We start from the raw sequence: 23,785 nt of genomic DNA on the forward strand, positions 1-23,785 counted from the left end.
AATAGAAACTATTAGGGGAGACATGGTTTTATTTTGCAGGTGATTGACTCAGCTCTAACACTAGACAACATATACATTCTTTCTTGAACTGTATTTGCTGCGTATTACAACTGTAATAGAATTGTTTGTCTGTAATGGTTTGTGAAAGAAACCCTATAACCCTAAATTATATGTTCAACAAAATACCGTATTGGGTCTTTTCTTAAAGGACAAATTTCTTGTCCTTTCCCTAAAGGACAAACCTGACAGCTGTTGCCAGCTGTCAGGTTCGCTCTACAGTTGCTTCATATACATCTCTCCTGTGGCTGGTTGTCGGCTTCACTGATCTCACCCCTGCTGTTCTCTTTTCAGGCAGTCAGCGGGCAATATTCCGGCAGGCCATGCGCCACTGGGAGAAGCACACCTGTGTGACATTCGTTGAGAGGATGCAGGAGGAGAGCTACATTGTGTTCACCTACCGACCATGTGGGTGAGTCCGTGGGGGTGGGGCTCCTTCAGGAAGGAAGTCGGCCTCTGCTGACCATTCCATATCCGCAGTACCGCAACTAATGATTTACCGCATAAGTACTTTTCCTTGCCTCCCACTCGGCAGCCTTCCGTATTTGCTCATCCCCTCTGTCCGCAGTCTGAGCGTGAGTTGTTATTTCAACCCCCCTACCGGCCCTAAGAGAGATGGCCATTCAGTGGACAAGAATGTTTCCGTGTGCTTGGTCATCCTTCTAACCTCAGTGACTGCACACGTATGTCATACACGTGGTGTGCAGAACAGCACCCAAGGGAGTGCCCTCCTCAACTTCTACACAGTCATTTGCTCCTTCCTTATTTCTATTGGCCGCCAAATTCACCCTGTTGGTGTGGGCTTTCACCCCCCACCCCCCCTCCCGAGTATGAAATATGAGCAAAATGGCTCAGGCCAGATGTGTTATAACTTAAGACATTCAGACACATCCCGTCACAACTGTTGTGGCGTCATGCAGTTCCTGCTTGACCGTATGTGACGCTGAACCCAAGCGGTGTGTCAGAAGGCAAATATGGCACATGAACCCTTACCAAGAACCATTTCCCCCCCCGGCCAAAATGTTGATAACCATTTTTAGCCTGCTGGTAACTGGCCTCTAGAGTAACAGGGATGACATTATCCACTCAGGCGGCAGCGGTTAGCAGTGGGAATGCTTGGCTCTGCTGCATATTCAGCAGACCCCCATCTGTCCTGTGCAAAGTTCAAGGCGTGTCTCAGGAGAGGCTGCCTGGGCGCACAGTAATTAGAGAGAGCGGCTGGCTGGCCCATGGGGGCGCGATGTGTGTGCACCCGTCCACCAGACTCCCACACTGAACCTTTCATGTCACGCTGGGATGGAGCCCTGAAGTCAGCCAGCTTTGGGGTGTGTGTGTGTGTGTGTGTGAGTGTGAGAGAGGGGGCACCTCATCTGGCTGGCTGTCCTGCGAAACACTACGGAGGTTGTTGCAATGATGTTGTTCCCAGTAGAGTGTGTTTTTGAAATATTGAAGTGCATGTTAGCAGTAATAGCAGACACTGCATGCTTTCTAGAACCAGGGCAGACGTTCCTTCCTGGTTTGGCCACCCTCTGTGGTTTCCACTGGCATGTTGGTGGAAAAGATGTTTCCGTTAGACGCTGACCCGGCTAACCGTTGTATTTGTGTGTGTATGTTTGTGTTTATTGTGTGTCTGTGGGTCCATAGGTGCTGTTCTTATGTAGGTCGCAGAGGAGGAGGCCCCCAGGCAATATCCATTGGGAAAAACTGCGACAAGTTTGGCATCGTAGTGCACGAGTTGGGTCACGTGATTGGCTTCTGGCACGAACATACGCGGCCCGATCGGGATGAACATGTCAGCATTATCCGGGACAACATTCAACCAGGTATAAGCATTGGCCTTGTGTCAGAACCCACAGAACTAATGGAGACGTTCCCATTTGAGACAAATTTGATAAAAAACAAACATAAATAACTCCTGGGGAAGTAAGGCTAAGGCAGACGAAACCACAGAAAAACACACCTGCAGGCTACACACTCATCTTATGCTCATGGAATCCTGTCCAAGCCACAGATTGCTAAATTACTTGTGACCTAAATCTAAACATAACTTGCCATAATATTGACTTTTATATATTTGTCTTAAGTCTCCACTCGCCAGTAGATTGTTAAAACTCAAAAAAACTTTTCTGTCCTTAGAGGTATAAAAATCAAGTAACAAATGCATCTTCCAAGTACGAATGACACACCAAAGTATCTGTAGCCTCATTGTACAGTTTGTATGATTATTATTTTATTCACCTTTGACATGAGTCAAGTTTCATTCACGAGTTTGTTTCATATTTCGGATATGTTTTTTCTTTTCACAGGACAGGAGTATAACTTTCTGAAGATGGAGCCAGGGGAGGTGGACTCTTTGGGAGAGGTCTATGACTTTGACAGTATCATGCACTATGCCAGGAATACATTCTCCAGGTATGAGCCAATGCCAAGTTCTCCATGCACGATGCACATGAAAATCAATTGTAGCCCAGCTCAGAGTGAACTGTTTCCCAGTCCACTGTACTTTTGACCCATAGTGTGTCTTCTCATTTACAATGTTCTGGGACAAATCACTGTCATACTGGTCCAGATGTATACATCTGTTAAATCAGTGGAAAACTAAGCACCTACTCATGTTTTAGTTAAAACTAAGTGGTGCAGGTTTCTCTGCTGTTTTCTTGACAAATCTCATTCAAGAAACCAGTGAGCATGTCAGTACCTTCCCCTCCCTCAATGTCTTATGCAACTATGTTTTTGTTGTAATCTTTTAACTCCTTTGATAGTCTGTAGTTACATTGTGGGATAACCTACTTTGTAGCGGCAATGCTGATGTGATGTGTGTATTATTTGGACAGGAGTACATTGCCTGTCCTGGCAGAGGCATTACCAAGCCAGGTCAAAAAATATAAACACTTGGGTGCCTGAAATAATAGTCATTAGATTTGATGTATACGTTTGAATTGAGCATTTCCACTCGGGGGCCCAATAAGCTGGATCCAATTCTCTTTTATCTGAAATCTTCTATGTTCAACGTTTCTTATTCTGTAAATGCAGCAAAAAACGGTGTCTTTTGTAATATTCCCTGTAACAGTTGCTTTTAATGCACTGTGATGATAGTAATTCCAACATAATCGGTGTTCTTACTAGGTCTATAATGTTTAAAACAATCAACATTTCTGTACACTCAAATTCAGTTTCAATTGAACTTTTTAGTGATTTATTCAGTAAACTCATTAAAGTGCACACTAGTTTCTTAGAAGGCTGATGGCAGTGTTTTGGAAGGCGTAGTTTAAAGTGTTTATCTGCCATAAGCTAGCTCCCACCCGCAGGCCGTTCCAATTAAGGCAGTCCTGTTTGGATCCCGCTGGTGTAGCAGCAGCATCAGGCCCTGTAAAGCACTCCCATCAATCCTGGGGTTGAGTTAGCCAGCAATACTGGACTAGCTGTATCTGATGCCTGATTTCATGCTGTGACGCTTTGTGAGCTTGTAGATCTGTTATTTTGAGCAACACAATTCGCAACCAAGTGTAAATGAGGCGTAAGCATGCCACATTCATAGGCCTGTGAAGTTCCTTGTAAATGGCCTCGTCTCATACCGTGAACGGCCTCATTATACTCCAAAAGGCCCTTTGAAGAGGCTTTGATCGTTAGCAGCGTGATCCATCCAAGATCCCAGACCTCTGTACATGCTTAATAAGGCAAATTTTTACTCTGTCGCTCAACACTTTTCGCTCAGTAAAAAGACAAAAACACACAATTTGGGTAGAGCAGCGCTTGTCGGAAGGGTCGTGCATAACTGTTTATTAGATGTTTGCCGCAAAGCTTCATGGTTCCCAGGTGTTATAATGTATACCATACCCCAGAAGGTTGACTCCCCTGTGAGCACAATTCAGGTCAACACTTAATGATCACCTTGAAGGCTTGAGCGAGAGAGAGAGAATGAAAATTCATATGTAGCCTACAGTATAATGCACAGAAAATGAAAGTTCTGCCAATTTTCTTGTCCTTTCGGTTTGGGGAAAAACGTCTATAAGGGCGCTCAGGGGGTTGGAAGCCGGGGCAGGGAGGGCATTCTTTGTCGCTGCACCAGCGGCTCCAACAGTTTGGTGTAGAACTGTGAATGGGGTGTTCCTTCGCACATGCTACGTCCTCCAGGTGAAGCTCCTCACTGGCAGGCAATTCCTTGTGTATCGGAGAAGGCATGTGGGGTCAGCAGTGACAAGACTACACAAGTGTCTGCGTGGAATTTAGAAATTGGCATAACGACTAAATTGAAAAAGAAAAAAGAAAAAGACCCTAAAACAGATTAGACTTGTTTTGGGTGGTATGCTTTGTACCACAGAAGATACCACAGATAAACAACCACGAGCATCTGGATTGCAAAAGATCCGCTCAGGCTGATGCAAGTAAACTGTTTAAATGTTCTTGTTGTTGTTGAGACAAATCCACACACGGCCTGTTCAGGCTCAAATATCCATCTTTCTCACCAAATAAACATTTCTTAAAGAGCAATCAATGTAGCCACTGGAATAAATTTCAAGCACTCCTATTCATAATTCACATGACTGAGGAGTGTCTTCCTGGCTTTTGAAAATGAAAGCCGAGGGTGTGCCATTGACTTAATGACACTCCAGTGTGCCAGAGTGTCCCTGAGTGCCAGCTGACCTCATTTCTATCTTCAGCTCCTCGTTTGATGCCGCAGGAAGCCTTTCCAGATGTTGCGCTGTCATTCAGCAAGAGACACACAATGTGTCACAGTGTTTGGTGGAGGCATGAACCTGCCACAGTGTTATGTCAGTCTGGGGTATACCAGCCTCGTCTCATTTCAAGGCCGCAGTTCATCTGGAGTGTCGTTCACCAGCTGGACTGTGGCAAAGCCAATCTTATGAGTCATGTAGTAATTGCATAAAGCATCACTCCTAACACAGGATTCTTCATAACCTTTCCAGTTATTATTGGAATGTCTTATATTTAGTGATTTCTGAATATTGCTGCGATGAGCATGTTTTGACTTCAGTTTTGCATGATCTAAGAATCATACAATTCTATTATAAAATGTCTTAGACAAACAAATGGGGGAACATTTTAACAGCTGGATGATTCAGCTGTTCCAACCATGTAATGTTCCTACGATAGCAGAAGTGGTTTTGACACCCATCATGCTAGTATGAGTGTAACGCGAGCCCTGGGCACACGCAAGTGAGAGGAGAAGAGAGGTGAGCGGCGATCGTGATCATAACTACCTCAGTGTGATATGAGAAACAGCTGTTGGCTTTCCTTTTGTTCTACCCCCCGTCTGTCACTGTGCACTCTTCCATGTCCTCCATTGCTCTCCCAGTGTATATGGGCCTCTTCGTAAATCAACTGCCATACTTGCTTGTGGCAACCAAATTCTGGGAAGAAGAGAGAGAATCTTTGTCTGACTGGCGGCTGTGCCTGGGTGTAGGCCAATGTACAGAAATGTCTGTCTGGCTCTGTGTTTCCAAGAATGTGCTGTGCACATGATGGAATTGGTATGTTTTTTAAGAAATATTTGTATTTTTGCCTGCATTTATGATGAATCGTTAGTGAAGAGTGACAGGTAAGAGACATATTTTGGTATTGGTCAAAAACCAATGTGAGGGCAAGCATAGAGAACACAACATTATCCACGATAACAAACTAAAGTCACAGTATTTTCATCTGTGATAATGAGACCTCGGGGAGTGACTTGGAGACCTGAATAATGGTTACTTTGTTAGATAAAATAAAAGGTATTTTGGGTTGGACCCTTGCTTTCGTATTAGATTTCACTCAGTCAATGTACCTGAGACAGTACCATATAACTGCTTTTAAGTATTGGTGTACAGCAGGGGTTTTCAACAGGTGGTCCGTGGACCACTGGTGGTCCGTGAAGGTATTGTATGTGGTCCCTGACCATGCATTTAGCCTAGTAATTGTGAAAGTGAATATTTTCTTCCATGGAACAGTGCACTAAATGATCTATGATGATGCGTCAATGTTGTCAGTTACTGGGAACAGAAAATCTCAAGAAGGGGAAGTGTACGTGATTACCTGATTGAGTCGTCATTATTAGGGAAAGTGCCCATATAATCACATTTGTCTACTCACTCATACACAAGATACAAAACATGAGTTTAGTGGAAGGTTGGATAAAGTAAGAGAATGGAATAAGGGTAGCCGTGGGGTAGGAATTCATCAGTGGTTCTCAACCTTTTTTTTTGTTGCTCTGGACCACTCACATATTTCAGTTAAATAATGCCTGGGCTAAATCAAGCCCTTAACAGTCATTTAATTGCAAGCTTTTTCTCCCACACCACGCCTATTAATTCAAAAAATTCCTATATTTGATGGACTTATTAAATATTATTTTAATACATTTTAAAAAGGTATTTTATTCTATTTACATTTTTAAACATTTTCCCATGGACCACCTGCAGGCCTAATTATGCCATGGACCACTATTAGTCCGTGGACTATTGGATGTAGACATGGGATGCATAGAAAGTGTTACCAAAGCACATCTTAGTCCATATCCCCACCCAACACAACAGTGGTCCCCAGGTTGATTCTTAGTCAGGGTGGTGGTCCCAGGTTCACAATCAGTTGAAAACCCCTGGTGTACAGTATGGAACTTAAACTCATATGTTGTTGTTCTACACACTGCTCTGGTCTGTGAACTAACACTTTGTTTTCATTTCAAGTCAGTGACTGTCGCCATTGTCCTGTTCGTAGCTTAAATTTGTCGTGATTAATAAAACTCTCTAAACTTAGTTAGAGATTAGAATGTAATTGTGTTTCAGAGAACTACTGGAGACAAGGGGCTCCAGTTAGCTTTTCACAAGTCATTCTATGGGTTAGCTATGCAGAGCACATTTCCCGAGCGTTTATTGGCTGGTTTACCTGTACCAGTGTCTTCCTTTGTCGGCCCATTATTAGTCATTGTGTCTGCTCAGTGTTTTACTGTAAATCACCGTGGGAAGCCAGGGTCTCTGCCAGGGTCTTTCCCTCCTGTCGAGGGTGTTGTTAGGATGATTTCATGGCTTGCCCTCATGTTTTGATGTGTCTCCTGGGGACAAGCAATGCTGATCCTAAAGCTTTTTGTCTTGGGTGTGTTACCCGACCGACAGCTTTAACCCTCCACCCCCGCCCCCTGGCTCTGGAGACATTTTTCAGGCCCGGTGCATGGAGCAGAGCCAACTCAAATAAAGACCTGCCAATGTGGCCTTTGTCTGCTCTGACACCGGCTGAAGTGGCGTTGTTCACCGGCAGCCAGCATACGGGCTCCTGGAAGCGGACAGACGGACGTACAGGCAGCAGAGGCTGAACTGTTAGCTCAGGCTGCGCTGTTTGCACATGCCTGCAGTTGATAGGCATGTCACCATGGGAACGGCCAGGGAGCTGGGCCATTGCTCACCAATGACTACAGAAAGGGAGGAGATGATAAACTAGTAAAGTGTTAAGTGAGACAGTTGCATGAAAATGTACTTTCCACATCAACTATTCAGTACTCCGTACTTGCAGTTGTTATTTTGAGTGTTGAATTTGAACAATGAATGTGGCTGCTTTTCCCCTCCCCACCTTCAAAGCTCCATGTAATGTAGTTTGATTTCCTTTCAGTATTTGTGGGGAAGGGCTTAGCTGTGCTCCCATCGGTGGGGCACACGTGTGTGTGAAAGTGTGATGTCAGCATTAACCTCAGAAATGGCCTCTGTGACCCCTGGTCTCCGAGGAAAACATTCATACAACTGAAAGGCAACCAGCAACCATCCCCCTGTAAATTAAACAAGACCCCTGTAAATTAAACAAGACTAACAGTCTAAAAACCCCATTAGCATCTCCTAGAGGTCGTTTTTGTGTTATCTTGTTTTAGGACCACAGTACTGGACAAACAATGGCAATCCATCCATTAGATTTTGAGATATCTATATCGTACTACATATTGTACTACAGTAAAGTAAATGAGGTCACTCAAGTGGTTAGGGTTCATCCTCTGGGGAGCATGAGGGTGCTCCGCAAATGCCATGGCAATCCATCCAATCGAATCAATATCTTGTGGGGGACCAAAGTGTTGAATGGACGACAATGCCATACTTGGAGCCCTGCCCCTGTGGTCAGGACTAATAATGCTGATCTGAAGTAAATATGAGACCGTGTTCTCCTGAGTCCTGGCCTCTCCTCTGTGTCCAGAGGTAGCACTTTTTAGAACTGACTTCACGGGCCAACAGCCAAGCTCACATCAACAGAACTGCTAGATGCATTCATAGCCGTCAGCATCCACTCTTTAAGCCCTTGATAATGTTGAACTTTTAACAGATGAATGATGATGAGCCACTTCTTTAATGACAGAACATGTTTATGGGTAGGACCATATATGAGTTTATGGGTAGGACCATATATGCACCATATGGTTTTTGTGCTAATACATGTCTGTTTTCCTGTCTTGCAGAGGCATCTTCCTGGACACCATCCTGCCACGCTATGATGTCAATGGTGTGCGACCACCCATTGGCCAGAGAACCAGACTAAGCAAGGGGGATATCTCACAGGCACGCAAACTCTACAAGTGCTCCAGTAAGACCAAAATGCCAAAGTCTGTCTCTTGTGGTTTTACTCTCTTGTCTTGCTATTATTTGGCATGCATGTGCAACATATTGCTCAGGGAAAGAGCCTGAAGAAGCAGTCCCTGCCTTACCCCAGATGTAGTTTACATTGTGTAGAAATAGCCAAGCATCTACCATTGATGTGGTGTGGCTCCCTGGCTACGGTTTCTGAGACGACCGAGCCAGGAGGAGTGTAAACACTACCAGAGGACAGGAAGTTTGTCATCAGTCTTTCCCAGATAGAGGCAAAAGAACAGCTGGCCTCTAGAAGACAATAACTAAAATGGCTGCTCAACACACGCTGTTGTTGTGTCCCCAGGTCAGGACATTTGCAATGTAAACTGTATGACCAACACCCTAAAGAGAGTTATACAGCTCTGACTTTTTTCCTAGTTGGTTCTCTGTGTTTATGCTCACAAAGATGTGAGAGAAGATTCAATGCGCTTGTTCAAAACAGGCATTCGAAATAAAGTGCAAATTTATAGCATTAACCCCACTGATACCTGGAACGCATCTGTGTCACTTTAGACTTCATTGGCTATTCAAAAATAGCAGATATACAAGCTCATAGCGCGGCACCAAGTGCCGCGCTATGAGCTTGTAGATCTGCTATTTTTGAAAAATCGTGAAAAAAATATTTTTTTAATTTCTTTAAAAAAACTGTTAGGATTTAGAAAACATTTTAAGAATCGGACTCAGGCCTTAATGGGTTAACAGACATGCATTGGAATAGCCATCTGCTAAACACATCTGATGTCACAGACTTAATTGTAGTTCAGGCTAGGATAGATGAGCTGTCAGCTCCACATTAAGGCTCAATGTACAAACATGGTGATGGTGACCAGAGGCTGGACTGGCCCAGTGTGGTTTTACCGTAGAAGTGGAAGTCGGAACCATAAATGACTCCTGTTGGCGGGGCTTTATAAATATACGTCTGTGGTGAGAGCACAGCCCTGTGACAATCTTGCTCTCTTGAAGGAAAAGCAGAGTGGATGATGTGGCGCACAGTGTGGGGGATGAGTTACTGAGTCTCTCCACGTGTTCTTGGAAGAAGAAAAAAAATCCTTAAAGAGCCACGGATCTCCCATTCACACAGCATTCTTCGGAGCGTTTGTCATCGCCCTCAGAGTGCCAAAGAGCTTGTTAATGGTTTAGTATCACCAGATCTCTGCTAAGCGTTATTATTATTATTAGACAGAACTTGTGGCTCATACTTTGTCTCGTTTTTAAAACGCATACACACTGACCTCAAGGGAGACAGAAACGTAAACAGTTAGGGGGGGGGGAATGTTTTTCAAACACCCACTGGAGCAGAGCAGGGTAAAGGAAGCACAGAGGTAATAATCTGTGTCTAGTTCCCATGACAAACAACCCAGGGTACATTTCCTATCTTCTAATCTCTTTCTGTATCGCTGCCGTTATAAAGTAAATCTCTCTCCTGCTGGGTATTGGCCTCCCTCAAGCCTGCTGGGGGATCCTTTGCCCTGAGGCCATGTGTACTGTTTGAAATAAGTCCTATAAGCACAGTTGGTTTTTCCCAGTCATCCTGAGGGGGGTTTAACTGGCAGCATCACGTATATAATGCATCATGGGTGTCCCAGAGGACTGGGTTATTTATAGTGTGCCAGCTCTACTTTCAGAGGATATTTCTTATGCTTTCTATTCTTTTGTGTGACAATCATCTGGAAGGGGGGTGTGAATATTACCAGCAGATGTGCCTTTGAACATGAAAGAGTTGCCCCTTACTTCACACTCCGTGTTTTAATTCCACCCATCAAGCATCATGCCCTTGCTGCGAGGTGTCAAGGGATCCACTTCAGAGCCGTTTGTCTGTACAGCTGGATTCAATGGCGATGTTTTCAGGCAGAAGCTAATTGGCATTTCAATATGCTCAGAGCTCAAGCAAGCTTGATATATATTCTCTCCGTGTGTGTGTGTGTGTGTGTGTGTGTGTGTGTGTGTGTGTCTGGATAGGATGTGGGGACAGTCTGCAGGACAGCAGCGGGAACTTCTCCTCCCCTGGCTTCCCCAATGGATACTCAGCCTACATGCACTGCATCTGGAGGATATCGGTCACGCCGGGGGAAAAGGTATGATGCATGAGTAAATGGAAAATGTCTGAGTTACTGACTTGAGACAACTTCTACCAGCGAGCATTGCTGTGTCCTTCCACTGGTTGATTCTGCCTTACCCCAACTTCCTTAACCCCATTAAAGGGGAAATCCACCCATTTTCAATATTTAACTATGTCATTAATATAGCATAAAGGAGTTGTGTGGAAATAAGAAAAAATTAAAAAAAAAATTAACATTGCAAAAAAAAATAACATTGCAAAAAAATTAACATTGCAAATTACACTGTGATGACTCATCATGGTGTAATTTGCAATGTTAATTTTTTTGCAATGTTAAATTTTTTTGCAATGTTAATTTTTTTTAAATTTTTTTCTTATTTCCACACAACTCCTTTATGCTATATTAATGACATAGTTAAATATTGAAAATGGGTGGATTTCCCCTTTAAGACCTGTGGCCAATTCTACAAATGCCTTCTAAATCAGTAGTTCTTTTTCGTGCTACAAGGACCCCAGATTGATATATATTTGGCCACGGACCCCCATCTGAAAATGTTTTGTGCCAGGGACCCCATAATAGAAGATTTGCAGCTTGAATATCTGCTATTTTTGAACATTTTAGAAAAAAGTGTTTTTTTGAATAATTTTGAATGGCCAGAACAGTGGTTTAGAACCACTGTTCTAAACCGCTGTTCTAAATCCTAAAAAACACTGTTCTAAACCGCTGTTCTAAAACCTACGAGTTTTCTGAAAAACGTTATGTTGCATATAGCTAAAATCTAAAATGACACAGATGCTTCACGGCTGTTTGACGTCTTTCATATAGTAGGGGGTACTAAGTGAAAAATCGTTACGCGGCGGATAAAAGCATGAAATTTTATACAGATGTCCCTTGGGTCATCCTAAAACATCCTAGAAGGGGTGCCCAAAAAAATCTTAAACAGGAAGTGAGTTATGGACAAAATCCAAAATGGCCACCTAAACTGTTGACCGTTGACTCAAAAGACACCAAAATAATCTCCAAAAAGCATAAAATGTGGCACACATGTCCTTTGGGTCATCCTAAGACATCCTAGAAGGGGAGCCCAAAAAAATCTGAAACAGGAAGTGAGTTATTGACCAAATTGAAAATGGCCGCCTAGTGTTGTCGATTGACTCAAAAGACAACTAAAGAATCTCCAAAAAGTATAAAATGTGTCACACATGTCCCTTGGGTCATCCTAAGACATCCTAGAAGGGGTGCCCAAAAAAGTCTTCAACAGGAAGTGAGTTATTGACTAAATTGAAAATGGCCGCCTACAGTGTTGGCGATTGACTCAAAAAGCCTATAGAATCTCCAAAAAGTATACAATTTGGCACATATGTCCCTTGGGTCATCCTAACACATCCTAGAAGGGGTGCCAAAAATAATCTGAAACAGGAAGTGAGTTATTGACTAAATTGAAAATGGCCGCCTACAGTGTTGAAAGATGATGCAAGATACCTACAGAATCTCATAAAAGCATGAAATGTGGTACAAATGTCCCTTGGGTGATCTGAACGCATCCTACAAGGGGTGCCCAAAAAGGTTTTAAACAGGAAGTGACCGCCTAAAAGCAGTTGACACAAAAGAAAACATAAGGGGACGTCATAAAAGTGTATAATTCGGTACGTACATTGAGTGCTTCTTAATATATCCTAGAAGGGGTTATTTATTTGTTTGCTTGTTTATTAAACTTTTTAGGAAGGGACCATGTTGAAGAAATTCTAAATGGCTGTTTAAACAGTTGACCATGGCAGTCTGCATATTATGCAGACTCAATACGACAGGTTATGCAGTGCATAACTTGCCGTATTTTGTAGTCTACCTTCTGTTTTCATTTCTACATCACTTATTTATTTTACTTTCTGCATAATTTTTTTATTGTACTCTTTGAATCTTCTGTATTTATCTAACTCTCTGCATATTCTCATTTATTTTACTCTGCATCTTATCTTACTCTGCATATTCTTATTTTACTCTCTGCATCTTATTTATTTTGCACTCTACATCTTCTTGCTTGTTTTACACTCTATCTTCTCATGTATTTTCTTCTTGATCATTACTGTTTTCTTGTGATTAGTGTTTAGTAACTACATGTATTCATGTGTGCCATTTCGCAATTACCAGCACATTGGCATAATGCTCTGCAAGTTAACCCAGCATCCCGGCATCTACACTTTCTCGAACAGAAGGGCTCAGCTTTGCAGCCACACTTGAGTTCTCTACAAACTTAAGCAGCCTCTGGCAAGAGTGTCCATAAAGGTGTCCACGAATCAGCGACTTTAATTTATTTGTCAGGAGATGGTAGAGATTGCATAGCTTTCAGGCTTCTGGACCAAATGCTAGATTGGCTGCTCGATTTGAATATTGTAGCAGTGCAGCCCGTGTGGGAGGAGTGTTTTCCATTGAGAGACTATTCAAATATTTTTTGGCACCCCTTAGGATGCATTCAGATCACCCAAGGGACATTTGTACCAAATTTCATGCTTTTATGAGATTATTTTTTATGAGTGTCTTTTGCATCATCTGTCAAGACTGTACACAGCCAATTTCAATTTCACTTCCTGTTTCAGATAATTTCAGGCACCCCTTCTAGGATGTCTTAGGATGACCCAAGGGACATGTATGCCATTATGAGATTCTTTAGTTGTCTTTTGAGTCAATCGACAACACTGTAGGCGGTCATTTGAAATTTTGTCAATGACTCACTTCCTGTTTAAGATTTTTTTGGGCACCCCTTCTGGGATGTTTTGGGATGACCCAAGGGACATGTATGCCAAATTGTATGCTTTTATGAGATTCTTTAGTTGTCTTTTGAGTCAATCGACAACACTAGGCGGCCATTTTCAATTTAGTCAATAACTCACTTCCTGTTTCAGATTCCTTTGGGCACCCCTTCTAGGATGTCTTAGGATGACCCAAGGGACATATGTGCCAAATTTTATGCTTTTTGGAGATTCTTTTGGTGTCCTTTGAGTCAACGGTCAACAGTTTAGGTGGCCATTTTGAATTTTGTCCATAAGTCACTTCCTGTTTAAGATTTTTTTGGGCACCCCTTCTAGGATGTTTTAGGATGACCCAAGGGACATCTGTATCAAATTTCATGCTTTTATCCGCCGCGTAACGATTTGGCCATTTTTTGTGCTTAGTACCCCCTACTAATAACAATAGGACCGAACCGGACAAACTGATGTCACAATGTCATGTTGCATGACCTTGAACCATACATGATAGTAATCTTCCTCTCTCTCTCTCTCTTTTTTTCCCTATCTTTTAGATCATTCTGAACTTCACCTCCATGGATCTGTACAGGAGTCATTTGTGTTGGTATGACCACGTAGAGATCCGTGATGGGTACTGGAGGAAGGCCCCACTCAAAGGTCAGCACTGCATAAAAACTGCTGTACAATGTACATCTTAATTGTAGTATTGTCATGTGCGTCTTCTGAAAATAAATGGTTATTTATTGGATATGCTCTGATAATGATGCCAGAATAAAATCTTGTACAAACAAAACAAAAATGTACTGCACACCCAGATGGCAAAAACGAAAAGATGCTAAATAAACTGTAGCTTGTAGCAAGTTTAAGCGGTCACTATTATGACCGCTTACGCTGGGAACCTCTTACGTCGCACACGTGCGTTATTGTGTTCTCAACTGTTCTCACCAAACCTGGCCACATCTGGTCAATGCGTTTCAATGAGAATGCGCATGGAAACACTTTTTTTCCCACCTGGAGCAGGGAAAAAAACATGCGTCTGTAGGCGTCCGTGCGCGACCGGTCATTCATTAACAAGGAAGCGGAAAAAAGCGGTGTCTGCAGTCTGCACGCTTATGCCTGCGCGTTTCAGCGGTTAAGTTGTGAGCTGTGGATGTAAGGAGCTGTTTTAGAGAGCTGTATTAAAGACTCTGATTTGTGAATGTCACCTTGTGACTCCACAGGGCGTTTCTGTGGAGATAAGCTGCCTGAGCCAATCATCTCTACCGACAGTCGGCTGTGGATTGAGTTCCGTAGCAGCAGTAACTGGGTGGGGAAAGGTTTTTCAGCTGTGTATGAAGGTAAGAAGCACCTATTCCTATTCACCCTCTACTGTTCCCAAGCAAACCACATACACCAGCATGGCGAGTCACATAGTCAGCAATGTGCCTGAAAGCTGCTCAGGGATCGTGTAATATCCGCAGGCCTCATGTCTGGCTTCCCCACTGCTGATGTGTCAGGCCCTTTTTACGCTGCATTAATCAGATTTTGGTTTTGGCCAGAGCTCATATCCCCCTCCATTGTTTCCAGACCCTGGCCTACAGTGCAGGGCTGCTGTGTGTGTGTGTGTGTGTGTGTCTACGAACAGTACACATGTGTGCCGTAGAGCTGATTCTGAAAGGCATTTCAGAATTCTCAGTGCGCAAATAATAATGTGCACATGCTCTTTTGAGAGACATGTGCTGATGATGTTGCTATCCAAAATGCGTCAGTGTTGTTTTCGTTATCACATGCAGCCATCTGTGGAGGAGAGGTAAAGAAGGATATTGGGCAGATCCAGTCTCCCAACTACCCAGATGACTATCGGCCCAACAAAGTGTGCATCTGGAAGATTTCTGTGGCTCAGGGCTACCATGTCGGCCTTACCTTCCAGTCTTTTGAGGTGAGACACTAGTCCTGTTAGTGTTTTATGCCCATGACATTGAGCCATGTGTAGACATATTTTCCCGCACATTAACTTTATGTAAAATGCAGCATATAAATAATTCATAGGTTTTGCTAGTTTAGAGAAGTCTGACCTTGGTGCGTTTATCCTCCCTCAGATTGAGAGACACGACAGCTGTGCCTATGATTACCTGGAGGTACGCGATGGGAACTCTGAGAACAGCCCCCTGCTGGGCCGCTTCTGTGGTTACGACAAGCCAGATGACATTAAGACTAGCTCCAATCAGCTATGGATGAAGTTTGTCTCAGATGGCTCTGTCAACAAGGCCGGCTTCGCTGCTAACTTTTTCAAAGGTCAGAAGTTAAACGATGCAGACTTGAAGTACACTTTTCCGATTTGAATGTGCCAGCCTACGTAAAGCCTGCCTGCTGGAGGACGTGTTTTACGCAAGCTGACAAAGATTTTCCAGAGCCTTTGGTGGTGAGCCCTTGATACATAGAAAAGATTGGGAAGTTTTATGACAGATTTTCACATATCCTGTGGAAAGATACAGTTAAAAATCAGCAGCTTGCGCCCGGACAGCTGGCATAGCGGTCCGGGCACCTAGGCCCGATGTAGCCTGACAGCGCGTCACAGGTTCTAGTCCCGATCCCGACGGCCTTTGCTGTGTGTCACTCAGCAGCTTGAGCATTTAAGGAAAAACGTCTTAATACCGGTGTGACATTGTCCCACTTGGGCAATGTAATTCTTATATAGATTATATAATTCTTATTATGTAATTATGTATGATGTTTGCACTATGTGTTATTTATTTATATATATCATTAATTTCCTTCTACTTGCACTGCTCTGATGCTCTCTGGGAGGGCCTCTCTTGTAGGGCCATTGAACCAGGGGGCCGGCTAAAGGGTGCTAACATATCATTGTACTTGTAGAGATGGACGAGTGCTCCAAGCCGGACAATGGTCGCTGTGAGCAACGCTGTGTGAACACTCTGGGCAGCTACAAGTGTGCCTGTGACCCAGGCTATGAGCTGGCTGCCGACAAGCGCAGCTGTGAAGGTAAGCACAGAAAGAAGTGTGACCGCCACTTTGTCAATATGCAATTTGACATGTCCTTCATACAGTACTAGTCACGGCCACCCAGATAACAAGTACAGTTATCCTCGAAGGCCAGGTGAGATTTGTGCTTGCCTTTTGAAGATTGGATCCATGACAGCACAAGCATTATTCTTATCTAAAATTACTAGTCATTCTTTAAGCCGTAACAACTAGTGTACAAGCTCCAAAATACCTATTCTGTCTTCTTACCTTTTTGTCAAACCTAGTCACTGTCTGCCTCTAGAGGAAGATGTATATCACTACACAATTATTATGTGTGTGGATATCTAACTTTATGTTGTCTTCGAAATTATTATATTTTAAATAGATTTAAAGTTGACCAAGTTGAATAACACACACCAGCTTCTCAAAGATGTATTTGTAGAGAGGGAAATAAAGCATATATTGCATAAGAGATGTAACACTTGCCTGAGACCTCAGTGTCAGGTCAGCAAGTAAACAAGTTTATTTAGGACACAAAAAAAAGATTCCTTGCCAGTTCTCATTGCGTAACTATCGTACCATTGGGAGTTTATGATTAATAGAATATTTATCTTGTGGAGGACTATTTACCCTACATTTTATTCTTTATAAAAAAAGATCACTGTCAAAGTGGTGTTATATGTGTATTTTCAGATGTTATTTTCTGACTTGTTTTCTGATGTTGTTTTCTTACCTGTATCAAATTATATCAATATGTCTTTCATATCATATTGATCGTACAGCTGCCTGTGGAGGTTTCATCACCAAGTTGAATGGTTCAATCACCAGTCCCGGCTGGCCGAGAGAGTACCCGCCCAACAAGAACTGCATTTGGCAGCTGGTGGCCCCCACCCAATACCGCATCACCCTGCTCTTTGACGTCTTTGAAACTGAGGGCAATGACGTGAGCACTGGGGTTATTATGAATCGGCATGGGGTGGGTTTGTTCTGTTTTGCTTTTTTTCCTGTTTGGCTGTCTCTCTATAGATCTTACTGCACTGTGATTGCTGTCCTGTCTATAGCATCGTTCTCTGGCTTAATCAGTTTATGGCAAATTGAGTGATTTTTTTTTATGTTTTCATGACTGCAACCAAATAAATGGTTCCATGCATCTCACACACCTCTTCCTTTTGTCAGGTTTGTAAGTATGACTATGTAGAGGTACGTAGCGGGCTCTCCCCAGACTCGAGGCTACACGGGAAGTTCTGCGGAGCTGAGAAACCTGAAGCCATCACCTCCCAGTACAATAACATGCGCATTGAGTTCAAGTCAGACAACACGGTGTCCAAAAAGGGCTTCAAAGCTCAGTTCTTTTCAGGTGAGTCTACTGGCAGTAAGGTGTTTCTCACATGACACTTTATAATATAATTTAAGTGATGGAAGTGTTGCCAAAAATTATGTATTTTCAATTTATTTATTTTAAAATAAAAAACTTCCATTGAAAATACCTCATTTTTGTCAAGCGTTAATTCTCTAAAGGGATGAACATCAAAGCATACTCTTGCCTTTAGGATTTGCTTATTTTCTGTCGCTACAAGCTAGCACTGAACATAAGAACAGTAACAACAGTTGTGTCCTTTTGTGCCCTCCTCCAGACAAAGACGAGTGCTCCAAGGAGAATGGTGGATGTCAGCATGAGTGCGTCAACACCTTCGGCAGCTACAGCTGTCAGTGTCGAAGTGGCTTTGTTCTGCATGAGAACAAACATGACTGTAAAGAAGGTATTTCACCATTCAACTGCACATTGACTGCCCAGTATTACACCCAATGGCGTATTGATTCTGTTTACTTCTGAATAGGATTATTTATGGCTAATGTATGTGTTTTAGTCAATGGGGTGGAGGCAGTACATTCCAGTATGCCAGTAATAACAGAAAAGCCTCCCTGAGTGGAGTTTGAGCATTGGCCTGTTCAGTGTGTAGGGGGATGATACCAAGGTCTGTGTTGACCCAGTGTTGTGTTTTCCCAGCCGGCTGTGATCACACCGTGAACAGTGTGAGTGGCACCATCACCAGCCCCAACTGGCCTGATAAGTACCCCAGCAAGAAGGCGTGTACCTGGGCACTCTCCACAACACCAGGCCATCGCATTAAAATCGTATGTCATGCCACACACACACACACACACACACACACACACACACACACACACACACACACACACACACACACACACACACACACGTGCCTTGATCGCTCCGTCTGGTTTTGCTTAGCATTCTCTTGTGATGTCTGTTCTTGTTTGTATTGATTGTGAAATCCATTGAGGACTCTTTGGTACCCAACAAAGCAAACAGATTTTTTCATGTCAACAGTGATTTAATGTTGGCAATTTTTGCATGTTTCCTGGTAATGATTTATGTCTCCCACATCAGTTATTTGCATAATTCACTGGCAGCTATATATCATCTCACATTTTGTTCTGGCATTCATTTAAAATATCTATGTCAGGGATAAAGTTACCATGAGAAAAAAAGGCAATGCAGGCCCCTTTTTAAATGGAAATTTCCTAATTCCCTAATGGCGTGCCATTATGCTCCTAATTAATTTTTTCATTAGAATTCTAACATAATTCTAATTATAATGTAATTATAATTTCAATAGCATTTCTAATTTAAGATGCAATAACTTCATCACTCAATATTCTCAAAATGTCTGTAAGTCATTTTGTCATGGACTTGAGGTTCCTATCCTTTATAAGGTGTCATAAAGTTTGACTATCAATCATTTAGTGAGAGTATGTTCTTTCACTATGTTTAGAATTTAACTTTTCTATTCTATTACATTCTATGGTCGGTTCCAGAACTTCAATGAGATTGACATGGAAGCTCACCTGGAGTGTGCTTATGATCACATTGAGATCTATGATGGTCGAGACGGGAAGGCCACCAGCCTGGGTCGTTTCTGTGGCACCAAGAAGCCCCCACCCATCACATCTACTGCCAACAAGATGTTCATTCGTTTCTTCTCCGATAACTCGGTACAGAAGAAGGGCTTCGAGGCCTCTCATACTGCGGGTACGTTTTAACGTAATGTTAGAAAACAAAGAATGTTTTTTCTCATACACACCAGCATATGCATTTCTCTTTATGTTGGCCGTTTGGCTTTGTTTGACAGCCAAAATGTTGCAGCTGGAGTGTGCCACACATTCTTTTCTTTGTTTTATAGTTGCACTCAGCATGCCGTGGGGTACACACGCACATTTATTGTTTTATTGTTGTTCATTGTGCTGTGATTGGTATTTGCGCTGTGGGAATTATGTGTTTTCTTGTTTTATGTCCTATCCTTCATTTCAAGCAGTTATGTTCTATACGTTAAATGTGTGGGAAACCATGGGCGATATGGGTATTTGCCGTAAGCACTGCGTCCCTTCTGTTGCTCAAGTGCTGAGCTTAGAGAAATTGAAGAATTCCTACAATGCCTACGAGTAAAGAATGAGATGGCACCCGTGATACTCCTGCAGAGAAGATGCTCGCCACCAGGTGAAAAGGAGAGCTTGTCGCTGATCTCCATTTCCAGAACAAGGATAACTTGATGTTGATGTACATTTCTTGACGCAGTGCGGTTATTGTCCCTTGTCCCTGTACTTTCGAAACCAAGAACAATTGATCCTGCAGGCTTTTATTCTGGGACTCCACCCTGATCACTCTCGGGACTCTGGAGTACATACACCTGCTCCATGATGCCTAACAGCAGGACGAGCAAAAACAATTTTGCAAGCCACCAGCCGGGCACTGCATTGTCCACGCTTGAGTAAGACAGTCGGAGTGGGTGGAGGATGACACAAGCAATATTCAATTTAGGAGAAAATGGTATGAACCCTCAACAAATGACAGGATAAATTCTGTGCTGATTTTTCTGATCTAAGGCGGCAAGGGGTTGTGGGGGTGGATCATGTCCTGAAGGTAAGACGGTGCCATGCTCTTATTTGCGTGGCAGGCCACTGTTTTGAATTGGATGCGGGAAACAACTAGAAGCCAGTGAATTAACACCGAAAATTTAGGCCGATTGAAGACCCTGGCATTGTAGATTGGTTAAAGGGGTTTGAGTGAGCGTGCAAACCAGCAAAGAGGACGTTTTGGGGGGTACCTTTTGCCACTGTACACTTGCACAGATGTGAAATTTACCCTCTAAGGCCGGAGACGACTGAGACTTGGATAAGGAGCTAGTAGGCAGACTCCTTGGTGAGGAAGTGTCTGATTCTCCGGATGTTGTAAAGTGCAAACCTACAGGATCGAATGATCTCTGCAACGTGTGCCTTGAAGGGCAGGTGACTGTCAAAGACCACATCCATGTTCTTCGCAGCTGGAACAGAAGCCACCAGGGTGTTGTTGATGGAAATGGAAAGATCCTGCTGGGGGAAGGACTTAACATGGAAGAAAAGCTCAGTCTTGTCTGCGTTGAGCTTGAGTGCCTCTGTAACTGAGTGAGATAAGTGCTGTATCAGTGGAGTGGGCCAGCTTGAATTCTGCTTCGGATCAAACCGCTTGCCGGCAACCGGGGGGTTGGGGGAAGGACTTTAACACAATGTACTGAATGTTACTCTTTATTCTTGAATAATGACATTTGATATGGTCCTGTTAGGACTTTTTATTATGTCACTGGTCTGTTTCTTCATTTACAAAGTTCCTTTGAATATTCTAAATGAGACTGACACAAAGGAGTGAAAATCCCAGTCACGAAAATGCTTGCATAAAGCTGTTGCACAGACGCATTCTTCTTGTCAGAGCCACACGTTTACCTGATTATGGTTTTATACATCTCAATCATTGTGGAACTGGCTGCACTTGCAACAGCCTGCTGTCATTATGCATATGGCGTGACTATTGCGCATGGCTGTGAATATTTATAGCCCTGACCCCGCACCATTAATTCATCACACTGCAGCAGCACTTTTGATTGGTCCATCAAAGTATTCGTTTGGCGTAATTGTGTGCTCGAGCTGTGCTGTCCCCTTTGTTGTGACAGGATATCTTGTCACTGAGATCTCTCACCCGTGATAAAACACAAAACTCATCATGCTGTTCCCGTTCAGAGCTCCAGCACACCCTCGGCACATCTGTCTGTCTGTCTGTCTCTCTCTTTCTCTCGTCACCCTATCTCAGACATGCCTATTGAAAGGCACAAATGTTGTAGTATTTACAACAACAACATTGTTGCAGCCTTGCGTGTTAATGGCACTAAGCACCGGGTTGAGACAGACAGACTGGGAGGTTGACAAGCCCTGCACAAGTTGGAATTGATTCAACCCTAGCGTCCCTATTCTGGGCATTTCATAAAAGGCAAACATTCAGCAAAAATAGTGGTTAACTATCATCTATCATTTGCTTATACCCACAACAAAGCATTAGGTGCAGGATAGCAGAGTGTGTGTGTGTGTGTGTGTGTGTGTGTGTGTGTGTGTGTGTGTGTGTGTGTGTGTGTGTGTGTGTGTGTGTGTGTGTGTGTGTGTGTGTGTGTGTGTGTGTGTGTGTGTGTGTGTGTGTGTGTGTGTGTGTGTGTGTGTGTGTGTGTGTGTGTGTGTGTGTGTGTGTGAATTAGGCTTATTGGCAAAATGTACAAACTGTCAGCTGTTTGCAATAAACAAATCAAACCTGAACAATTTAAATAGCTCAACACAACTAATTTTGCAAGTGCTTTCTCCAAATTCAACACAAAATGCCAGGTGTTCCAGGAAGTCTGTTGGCGGTTTGGAATGAAGAAGAAGAAGAAGATCAGGACTACCTCTCTACACCAGAGTGACCGGCTGACAGAAGGACTGGGACCTCTGCATCCCTGGTCCTGTGGTCGTTCCAGACTGTGGTTCAGGAGTCGATGCGTTGCACTTATGTTACGGACCCCAGTAGACCTAGTGTTTGGGCCACCGCCTGAGCCGGAACTAAGGGGAATGCTGGATTACTTTGCAGTTGCAAGAGTAATTGCAGAAAACCCATGAACTGACTCGGGGAGCTCTCGCTGAGGCTGCGGTCCAACAGAAACTATAATTACCAATGCACAGGAGAACACTGCCTCAGGGGTACTGTGCTTGCGAAACTTTTAGATGTGGTTTATCGGGTGCACCTGGTATGGAGACTTTTAAGGTGGTTCTCCATTGGGCCCAGCTGGCATCTTACCAGCCCCTCGTCTTCACAGAAGACAGCCGAGTGGAGGTGGATAGACTCTCCACACCAGACGTCCCTCACCGTGGGAAACCGTAGCCCCCTGGCCCTGGAAAATGACAAAGGCATCTGCCTCAGCACTTCTGTGACTTTGCGTTAGGTGCGTGGGTCACTGGAGACAGATGGACCCCTCAGGTGGGGGGCTGTGTAGTGCACCAGAGTGTGCTCCCTCAGCTGGGCAGAGCTTCCTAGCATGCCCCGTTGTGATATGCACGTTTGTTGTTTTTTGTCCATTGTTGCTACGGGAAATGCAATGAAGGCATTGTGGGGATTAATGTGTTATGTTGTTTGACCTATCCTTCATATCAGAAGCAATATTTTTATATGAGAACACTGCAATAAATCTTGTTTCTTGCATCAAGTAGTTGTCATGTCGCTCCCTGGGAATCTTCAGCGCCATTAATCATTACAATGTTATCATCAGCACACAATCTGTTCCTGTAGGATTACCAGTAGCCATGAAAGGGGATCCCACTGGTAATGGCTAATTGCTCGACAAAACAACAGAAAAAAGTGTCCCTTTTTTGTTGAAAGGGTCGTGCAAGGAATTAAAAATGACTCTTTTAAACCAATCGACTCCAATATTGCAGAATATATTTTTGCTCATCCACTCAGGCCCCCCCCCCCCCCCCCCCCATCTACAAAAAGTCCAACAATGTTTTCTGTCCCCAGAGTGTGGTGGTCGTCTGAAGGCCGAGGTGAAGACCAAAGACTTGTTCTCCCACGCTCAGTTTGGGGACAACAACTACCCCGGTGCTTCTGACTGCCAGTGGGTGATATCGGCAGAGAAAGGTTATGGTGTGGAGCTCATCTTCCAGACATTTGAGATCGAGGAGGAGGCTGACTGCGGTTACGATTACATGGAGCTCTTTGACGGCGCAGACACCAAGTCCCCGCGCCTGGGCCGCTATTGTGGCTCCGGGGTAAGCACAGCCTTGACACAACCTCTGCTCCTTTTCCTTTTCCTGATGAACATTATTGGCTTATCGGGGTACTTCCATTCTGCCCTTTCTTGCCCGTTTTTTATTTACAGAACAGCAGCAATGGCGGCATTGAAACAACTGCTGTTGAATTAGTGCCGCTGTTGAGTGACCTCCCAGCCTCTCTGATATGGGGGAACGAGTTGCCCCAGGGCTCTTAATTCAACTCTATTCTGCTGCTTTAATC

At 43.6% G+C, this 23,785-nt stretch overlaps 1 protein-coding gene across 2 annotated transcripts in view; it reads left to right on the forward strand.

The window, feature by feature from the left end:
• bmp1a (bone morphogenetic protein 1a) overlaps positions 1 to 23,785 on the forward strand; it is a 39,117-nt gene that overhangs the window by 12,934 nt on the left and 2,398 nt on the right. The window contains exons 4-19 of one of the 2 annotated variants that reach the window (XM_080433311.1): positions 352 to 469; positions 1,702 to 1,880; positions 2,364 to 2,469; positions 8,486 to 8,610; positions 10,614 to 10,729; positions 14,013 to 14,115; positions 14,679 to 14,795; positions 15,231 to 15,376; positions 15,537 to 15,732; positions 16,315 to 16,440; positions 17,205 to 17,365; positions 17,599 to 17,779; positions 18,057 to 18,182; positions 18,431 to 18,558; positions 19,264 to 19,477; positions 22,126 to 22,783. In XM_080433311.1, the coding sequence (XP_080289437.1) occupies positions 352 to 469; positions 1,702 to 1,880; positions 2,364 to 2,469; positions 8,486 to 8,610; positions 10,614 to 10,729; positions 14,013 to 14,115; positions 14,679 to 14,795; positions 15,231 to 15,376; positions 15,537 to 15,732; positions 16,315 to 16,440; positions 17,205 to 17,365; positions 17,599 to 17,779; positions 18,057 to 18,182; positions 18,431 to 18,558; positions 19,264 to 19,477; positions 22,126 to 22,202 (2,219 nt within the window). In that variant the 3' untranslated portion in view covers positions 22,203 to 22,783. Of the gene's footprint in view, positions 1 to 351; positions 470 to 1,701; positions 1,881 to 2,363; positions 2,470 to 8,485; positions 8,611 to 10,613; positions 10,730 to 14,012; positions 14,116 to 14,678; positions 14,796 to 15,230; positions 15,377 to 15,536; positions 15,733 to 16,314; positions 16,441 to 17,204; positions 17,366 to 17,598; positions 17,780 to 18,056; positions 18,183 to 18,430; positions 18,559 to 19,263; positions 19,478 to 22,125; positions 22,784 to 23,290; positions 23,542 to 23,785 lie in introns of those variants that run through there. The other variant, XM_080433312.1, reaches the window with a different exon arrangement.

The sequence above is a fragment of the Gymnoscopelus braueri genome (genome assembly GCF_963280865.1).
Source record: "Gymnoscopelus braueri genome assembly, chromosome: 7".
NCBI classification, from domain to species: domain Eukaryota; kingdom Metazoa; phylum Chordata; class Actinopteri; order Myctophiformes; family Myctophidae; genus Gymnoscopelus; species Gymnoscopelus braueri.